Source organism: Chionomys nivalis, chromosome 1, assembly GCF_950005125.1.
Source record: "Chionomys nivalis chromosome 1, mChiNiv1.1, whole genome shotgun sequence".
Lineage (NCBI taxonomy): Eukaryota > Metazoa > Chordata > Mammalia > Rodentia > Cricetidae > Chionomys > Chionomys nivalis.
The window spans coordinates 18038638-18048049 of NC_080086.1; the positions used below are offsets into that span (position 1 = coordinate 18038638).

Here is a 9412-nt window from a genome sequence, read left to right on the forward strand (position 1 = left end):
TCAGGCACTACAGCACAGAGAAAGAGAGGCTTGTCTCAGCTTCATATCTCCCAGAATCAGCACACACGAATGGAATGAAGGAAAAGCTATATATACAACCCAATAGAATAAAATGAAAAGATTTTCCTTCATCAACTCATAATTCCAAATTTGTATTAACAGAGACAAGAAAAAAATGGTGTATAGCAGGAGAAAGGCAATCACAGTTTGCAAAGCTTTGATGTGGGCTGTAGTTCTGGCATCTCTGGATCCTTGGGCATGCTGCTGCATCTTCTTGTGATGTGTCCACAGGGAGAAGATGAGCAGGAGGAAAGATGACAGAGACACACCAAAGGGTACAAACAGGAAAGTATTTTGAATAATTAACACATGCCTGTGACACTGTGCCTGGTAATGAGAATCAAAACTGTAGGATACGTTTCTTTGATACTCACTTATACACACATTAAATTCCAAGTTTATTAGCAAAATATTTAAAACCAAGAGGACCAGAGATGCCAGCAATACTACTGAAACTGCCTTTTTAACTCTCCACTTTAAATAAAGAAAAAGAGAGTTAGAAAAATTGCCTATCTTGAGAAAGTAAAAGACACCAAGGCATGTAGCAAGCCAGATGCTGAAATGATTGACTATCATCCATGAATTATTAAGGACCTGTATCATCCCTGAAGTCCTTTCTGAAACTGGATACATTGAGGAAATTAATAATTTTTTGAAAAATTGCAAGAACATACAAATTCTGGAGGTTGCCAAAGCAGTGAGGATTTGATTTACGAATGAGATCTTCTTTGTCTTGACCCACTTCATGCAGTTTACCAGTAGTAAGTATCCATTCCCTAAATTTCCAATTATTAATTCCATGATTAAAATGATCATAAATGTTTTCTGTAAAATATCACTTATTGATTGCAGAAAATGCTCCATTTTTAAATATGTTTTGAAGATTTGTTTACATACTCACTTGAAATGTTATTTTTAAGTTATTTTCGAGGATTTCTGAGAAGATTCTCATAACATTTAACTCTTAACTCTCCCACATATACTAACAAAGGAGTAAACAAGGAGGTTTGCCAATAACCGAGTCAGAAACTCTTTCCAAGAAACTATGTCTTCTCAGATAGCTCAGACGAGGCCAACCAGGTACTTCTCTGTACACACACAGCTCCCATAGTGTTTTCTAGTCATTGATAAAGTTTGGAAACTCACATGCTCCTGTGCAAATGAAAACACATTACTTTCATTACCTAGATGTTTGCTTCAATCCAGGTATTTTGTTATGACTATTTGAGTTCTATAAAAAATGCCTTTAGAAATTCTCAAGTATATAAAAGATGACAAAATGTAAGCAGCTTATGTAACTTTTGAGATACATGGCTTTGTAGGTGCTTTAAAATTACCAATCTGTTCAGAGTCATGGCCATACAATATCTATAGATCTCACATTATAGTCTATTTTATAATATCATTTTGTTCTTTATTTTTCTAATATTAAGTAGTGAAAATAATATTTCTTTATTTAACATGTATAGATATATCTGTACAAATGCTTACTCATAAATACATATTTATGGATATTTAAATACTTTTAGGATTTTCAATGTGTCCATATTTATTTTGCATCTAGACCATGCTTAGTATTGTACAAGTGGGTCAAGTCATGCTATGATACACATTCCATTTTAACTGGTGCATTAGGTATATTTTACATGTATATAAGGCATGAAATTCTTATGTTGTGAAATGTCAATGAAAAGAATTAGCTCACCCACACAGTAAGACACTTCCCCATTCCCAGCTTCTACTTTGGCTGGTAGAGATGATTCTTCCATTAGCAACAAAGACCATCAGACTGTATCCACCTCGCTTTAGCAGCCTCCAGTATCTGCTTTTAAACATCACTGATTTTCACCAAGCAGAGGTAGGATGTCAAACATTCTGGGCAATAAAAACAATGAGAGTTTTAATATTGTCATAATTTAGTAATTAGGGAATAATACTGGATATAATTAAATAAAGTCAGGAATGGTCTCCAAATACAGTATAGATTGGAGAGAATGCCAGGCAATAATTTAATGTCAATATTTGATAGTACTTTTAATCACTGAATCAAAGAAAGTGAACCTGGTTCATTTGAAAGCCCATGATTTTCCATAATTTGGTGGTAAGACTGAAGGAGAAAGCATAATAGGCTACTTTCGGATATCAGGGAAAGTATCTAAGGATGGAAAAGCACACATACCTTCAGTGTAGTGGCAGGAAGGTATCTGTGGTAAGGCTTCTTCCGGGGAGCAAATGAGCTCAAGGAAGCAGAGAAACAGGTAGAAATAGGACAAAGGGGTGGAGCTGTGTGGAATGGATGTCAATGGTGAGACTTAATAGGCTTTCAGAAAAGAAACAGGACCTGGGTCTACAGTGAGGATTTCACTCACTTGCAAGGAGCTCTTTCATTCTGAATTAGAATCATCTCAGTTTCCATCCAGCCACTAGTTCCGGGGGAGATAGTCTTTCCAGAGAAGGTGAGAATGGCATACAGCTTTGCACTCACATTTCGGCTGCAAAAGAAAATTAAAAATTGACATGTATTTTTCAGTACCCAGAGAAATGTACATTATTAGAAAGGATAAATTTTTCCATTTGTTAAATATCTATCAATAAACAAGAATTCTCTTTAAAATAAGTGCCTCAAAGAGGAGAGGTGCCCTCACCCATTACAAAGTCAGTATTATATGTCTGTTTCATCTAGAATTCATTGTATATTATTTGAATTTTCATTTACACTAGTTAGTATACCGATTACACCAAAATTAAGCATTCACAAAGAATGTGATCAACTACAATTTTATTTATTCCTCCATGCCTAAATAAATATTCCTGTGAAGATAATTCCAGGACTATATGGCTATCAATAATATTTTATGATATTAAAAGACTGTCAGATAAGTTGAACTGCTTGCATGAATCTTAGGTCAACCTAGCTACCTGGAAAGGATACTCTCTAACTTGTTGAGCTGGCTGCAGGTTACCCAATGCACTCCAGGTTTTCAGCTTTTCTGGGCTGTCACCCATGCTGTCACTTATGTTCCTATACCCTTCATCTATGTTCCCATTAGTTACCCCAAAGAAAACTCAGTGGTTCAGCAAGTTGGAATTAACTGTATTTTGATCTAACACCAGTTCCATATATAGGGTGAGTGGATGTTTGTTCACATTGACCCCCTGCCCCAGGAATAGTATCACATAACAGGATTTTAATTCAGTTGGAAAGTGGTTGGTGTTGTAATAAGAGCGGCGGGGCTGCGTCCCCAGCACCCAGCCGCCCGCATGGCTAGCTTATGCCCTGAAATAATTACACGGAAACTGTATTTTTTTAATCACTTCCTGGCCCATTATTTCCAGCCTCTTATTGGCTAGCTCTTACATATTGATCTAACCCATTTCTAATATTCTGTGTAGCACCATGAGCTGGCTTACCAGGGAAGATCCTAACCTGCATCTGTCTGGAGTGGGAGAATCATGGCGACTCCTTACTCGGCTTCTTTCTCCCAGCATTCTCTCTGTTTACTCCGCCTACCTAATTTTCTGTCCTATTAAAGGGGCCAAAGCAGTTTCTTTATTACTTAACCAATGAAACAACAGAAAGATGACCCACCTCCATCATTTCCAGAGTGGCGCCCAGCGTGATAATGAACTCCACGTAAAACCTGAGAGGGCTTAAAAAGGAGAGAGAGAGAATTTAAGACAGCTTTTTGCTGTTTGTGGGTTGCGTGCCGCAAAGAAATTGTCCTGACTCAGCAGCAGGAAAAAACTGGCTGTTTTAAAATGCCGGCTTTCTGGGCTGTGCCGCCATTGCGATCTCTGTTTGGCTCCTGCTGGAGACAGAGCTTTTGAATGGATCATTTCGAGTAAAGTGCTACGGCTTGCTTGATGGCAATGTGGACTGCTGTGTGCCTGGAACTGTGAGTGACTCGGGCACCAAATGGTTCTGATGCAGGAGCAGCTCAGCTCCGCCTTGGTCTCAGGCAGGAACTACCGTAATTACCATAACAACAGGGCAGTTAAGGTTTAGACTGGGCAGGACACAGGCGGTACCGTATTACCTGTACATGGTGCAACTTAAGTTTTTAAGAACTGCTTAACATTTTAAGAAATGCTCCTGGATAGTAAAAAAATGACAGATTCACAATAAAACAGATTCAGAAATAAAAGACCACTAAATGAGTCACAATGTTGGATGAATGTACGTAGGCTTGGGAAAGAGAAGAAAAAGAATATAAAGAATAAAGTTAATGCCCTTAAAAAGGGGGGATAAAGTCTTTAAAGAGAGAGTACAGATAGTTATAGATTAAAAGAAATAAAGAAAAATAAGCCACGTAAAAATGGAAAATTCACAGAGAGTCTGGATTTTTTGTATTATTGTGCTTTCTTTAAAATTTTTGACTGTAAAGGAGCTAAGTGCAGAGAGACATTTCATTATATGGGCTGCCAAGCTAAACCAGAATGGATACAAGGGTATTATGATTTCAGAATATGGGTCTAAGGATATGATGCTTTGGAGAGGGTCTTCTTTTGTTTTCACAGAGGATGAGACTCTGTGGATTGCGTCTATCCCAATATGGTATGATAGACCACGCCCTCCTGAAAGGTTGCTGTGAACACCTTCAGAAAATTACTTCACTCGACTGCCAACCGAGATGACCCTGACACACAGGTTACACCATGAAAGATCTGAATAACAGCGCCCCCATTCAGCAGGAAGCAGTTTGGAGAGAAAAACTGCGCCCATGTTCCCAAATATGGTTTATAAATGTTCTTTTACATTTAAAGGGGGATATGATATAGATATAAATAATTTGCATTGGTGTGGATTTGAAGGTCAATTTTGTTATATGTATATGCATATTTCTAATCTTGATTAAGGTATTGTGATTGTATAGTTCATTTAAAAATGTAATGTATATAGGTTGTTAATGGATAATCATCGATAATTGTCAAGCTTTTAGTCATGTTAGTTAGATTTTCTAGATGTGCATAGATATATTTCAGCTAGATAGGCATTCTTCATATCTTTCAAAGACTGCAGAATATGGCATTTAATGTTTTAATAACTTAGGGCTTTTTATGAAAATGAGACACATCTGCTCCTGACAGCACCAATCTACTTCAAGAGGAAGATGGGCATCGAAGAGGCTCCTTATGGAGTTTGATAGCTATTTGGGCAAGAAACTGCTCTTGCCTGGACTGTTGCATAAACTGGACACAGAGAACCCTCAGAGAGAGGACTGCTGAACTTGCCTAAAGGTGAGATGGATTTTCGGGGTTCCTGACTCATAAAAGAGTCTGCGAGACATTCTGCAGGACACAGCAAAAAGTGACTGAACTGTCTTTGGAATTTCCTGCTTGATGAAAATGTCTGTTGAATACTATGGGCCTGAAGGCTGAAGATGGATGCCCCAACGGTACAAAAGAACTTAGGGTGACTGTCCAGGCAGTGAGATGTCTTTGTCATTTCTAGAGTTTTGGATTTCTTGTTTGCTTAGGTAATATTATATCCTTCTGGAGTCTTTGATGGAGTTGAAGAATGGTTAGTTATAGTTATAGTTTTCCTTAGTTATGATAAAAGATAAAATAGATATAAATATTGTAATTGTAATTCTTGCTTGATAACTGTTTTGCTATATGTAATCTTACTATGTTAAAGTGAAAGCCTTTCTTTTTTGTTTAAACAGAAAAAGGGGAAATGATGGAGGTGGGTCATCTTTCTGTTGTTTCATTGGTTAAATAATAAAGAAACTGCTTTGGCCCCTTTAATAGGACAGAAAATTAGGTAGGCGGAGTAAACAGAGAGAATGCTGGGAGAAAGAAGCCGAGTAAGGAGTCGCCATGATTCTCCCACTCCAGACAGATGCAGGTTAGGATCTTCCCTGGTAAGCCAGCTCATGGTGCTACACAGAATATTAGAAATGGGTTAGATCAATATGTAAGAGCTAGCCAATAAGAGGCTGGAAATAATGGGCCAGGCAGTGATTAAAAAAATACAGTTTCCGTGTAATTATTTCAGGGCATAAGCTAGCCATGCGGGCGGCTGGGTGCTGGGGACGCAGCCCCGCCGCTCTTATTACAACAGGTTGGTTACACCAAGGGATGTGTAATGGACTCTATAGGTTTAAGGAAAAATAATGACACAAAGTTAGATAGGCATAAAAAGGGATAGATCTGAGAGGACTTCGGGAAAATGGACAAACAATATCAAAATATAATATATGAAATTCTCAAAGAATTAAAAATATTTTTTAAACATGTATTCTCAGGGACAGTCAGTCAATCTAGTATCGCCAGATGATTATGATCCTTCCACAAATTTAAATTTTTCTATCATGGCCCAGGTACTGAGTTTCATAATTTTACTAGTTGGTATCATGAACCCAAAAATCATGCATAAATTTGCAAAAAAATGTATCAACACAATGCAAGACAATATTCCTCACTTGCTTGCTAGTAAATGAGACTCTAACTTTCACTGAAATATCAAACTAGTAAAATGAATAGAGCAAGGAGCAAAACTTCAGTTCATGAATAGGTAGGTGCTCGCTTGATCTCTTTTAGGAAAAATAATCCATCCTTGAAATCATGCTTTATTATAGTGTTGTCCTTTTCTGTTTGATGTTAATAAAATTCATAAGGAAAGGAACTTTTGTACTTGTCTAGTAACCATATGTGTTAAAATCTTAGGTTAGCAGATTAAAAATTCATAATCGGAGATATCAGGCATTGCTTCTACCTTCAACAGCGGATGACTTTACAAGCGAGTATATCATGACTCACTCCATCCCCAGGGGAGCCAAGTAACGATCACATGAAGCCTCTGAAACCATGAGCCCAGAAAAATCTTTCCACTTATTAAGCAGGTTGCCTCTGATTATTTTGTCACAGTAACAATGTTGTAGGAATAAGCAGAATCTCTGTATTAGGCAGATATTAGAATGAACAGCTGATTTTTAGAAGTTGTGATTTTGAGAAATTTTTATTAAAAACAGTGATTGTTTTGCTGAAGGTGCATTGCAGCCATCCCATGACTTTGGTCACAAAATGCCTCTGACACACCTGAAGCTGTTGTATGATTGTGTATTTCAGCCATACATAATGAAGTTCTAGAGTCATGGGGGCTTGTGATACTCTCCTTTTGTAAGACTTGTAAATTAGATTAGAGGCTTCAGTATTAGGAAATACTTTTGTAACAATCAATAAATACGCCTGTATGGCTGTTCAGGATTCAGTCCATGTGAAGAGGCTGGACCTTCCTACTGCCACATAGACCTTAAAATTTCATCTTAGACTGCCTTGTTTATTCAAGTGTCCTGTGCTCTTATTTACAAATACAGTTTTGAAAGACTCCTCACTCTGCAAAATGATACATTAATTCTGATGCTCTGAGAGTAGGCATTAACTTTCTAGATAGAATATAGTTTAGAAAAACAAGGATTCATTAATAAAAATGAAAAACCAGATTAATCATCGATAATTTGATCAGTCATTGATTGAAAAACAAAATCCTTCATTTCAAATATTTTTTAAAAGTAAAATTTGAGAGACGTTTCATTTTAAAAATCTTATTTTTCTAAAACTTTCCAGTTGGAGGGATTTCTGATTCTGCTCCTCCTCCTCTTATTCTCCCTCCTTTGTCTTCTATCTCCCCTCCTGCTTATTTTAACAACTCTGGTGTTATAATGTGGAAATACAGCATGAGTAATGCCATTTTTTTTTGATCTGTTGAGGCTAATATAAGAGATCAGTCCAAATCTGAGCAAAGTAGCAATATCTGTTGTTTTGCTATCTCTTTAAGGTTGAAAGAGACCTCTTGGAAATACAGGATAGATTCATAATACCAGGGAAGTACATGCTGACAAGGTCCAGAATGCTCCTGGGATTCACAAAACTAAAGTCTTCTCTCTGAGGTTATTTAAGCAATAACAATCAATGGAGAGGAGGAGATTTTCTTACTGATGAGCTACCAGCAAATCTAGAACCTTTCCTAAGTCTTGACTGGTGCTAGGATAGACTGCACATGGGTGAAGCTATCCTGAGACACTCAGGTACATATAAGTAACCCTGGCCCGTCTCCTCAAAAGCAATCCAAAGAAACTCACTGGTTACTAAGCTGGATGTGGATAACATCATTTCTTTGGTCTGTCATTAGTCTTTTATTGAGGCTGAATGTCTCTGCTAGGTTACATCCTTCTATCCATGTTATTTACTATTGGCGTACTAATTGTGAAAATAAATTATCATGGTAGGTGGATTATATTCTAACTACTTAGGTGTGATGTATCAACCTATCAAATTCAGAAGAGCAAAATTTTGTTGAACTTCATAATTATATCTTCACTTAGATCCATTATTTTTTCACAATTACAAAGCTTTCCTTATTAACATCATTATTTTCCTCCATTGCTTTTACTCGATAGACCAGAGTATAAAAATAATCACTATCAGTCTATGCTATATGAAAAAGTAAAAGACGTAAAAAGGAAAACACAAAATGTAGTATAACTACTTAATTTCTAATAATTTCCAAATAGATATAACAGGATCAGCTGTTCTAAAGATATTATTTATAAGTTCTGGTTCTGTTGGAGAATTTTAATACTTTTAATAAACCTAAACAGTTCGTGTAATAGGGAATAGAGGAGACTCTGACCCTGAACTCCGTCCTCAGTTCCTTCAGATCAATACATTTGTGGGTGTTAGCAAATAGTCATTGCACAACATATAAAAATAAGAACTATATGTGGTCTTATAGTTCAATGAACTGATCTCGACAACCATATTTTAACATTCCATTTTACTTTGTTATTGTCAAACATATTTCGTTTACGGTTTAGTATTGACTTAAGGTCTTAAATAAGAATGCAAAAATTAATTTAAGATAATTCCCACAAAAATAATCATTGTTATATATTATTTTTTGTTTTGTTTTGAAACAAATTCTGTCTATGTAGTTTTGGTTGGAATGAGAGTCACTATCCAGTAACGCTGGTCTTGAATTTGAAGTTATCTCTTACCTCTGCCTTTCAAATGCTGGGATACAACATGCCAAATTACACCTGATAATGATTGTTTCAAGATTCTTATTTGGTTTACTTGAGCAAACACATTTACATTTGTATGTTTTATGCAGGAATAATAATACTCTATTTGTAGTAAACCTGGTTAAAAAGTTTTGAAATTTAAGATTTGCAATACTAAACTTTATAAAAAATGAAACATGTCAGACAGAAGAACATGAACCCCATTCCCAAAACAAACACACCAAATATTCTTAATCTGTTGGAAAATAATTCTTGTTGGATAAATTTTTAATATTTTTCTTATAGAAAAATGATCTCAACAAGTAGTTTCTATTCAAAATATTTCA

The 9412-nt window shown here is 36.2% G+C and overlaps 1 protein-coding gene across 1 annotated transcript; it reads right to left on the reverse strand.

The window, feature by feature from the left end:
* Positions 1-924, reverse strand: LOC130888949 (taste receptor type 2 member 117-like). The gene has a single exon (XM_057792352.1). It carries the CDS (start codon positions 922-924, stop codon positions 1-3), a length of 924 nt encoding a protein of 307 aa, XP_057648335.1.
* Between the last annotated feature and the right edge of the window lie 8488 nt (positions 925-9412).

Excerpts from the sequence above, each read along its gene's own strand:
- LOC130888949 (XM_057792352.1), bottom strand. The coding sequence starts at position 924 with ATGGAGCATTTTCTGCAATCAATAAGTGATATTTTACAGAAAACATTT.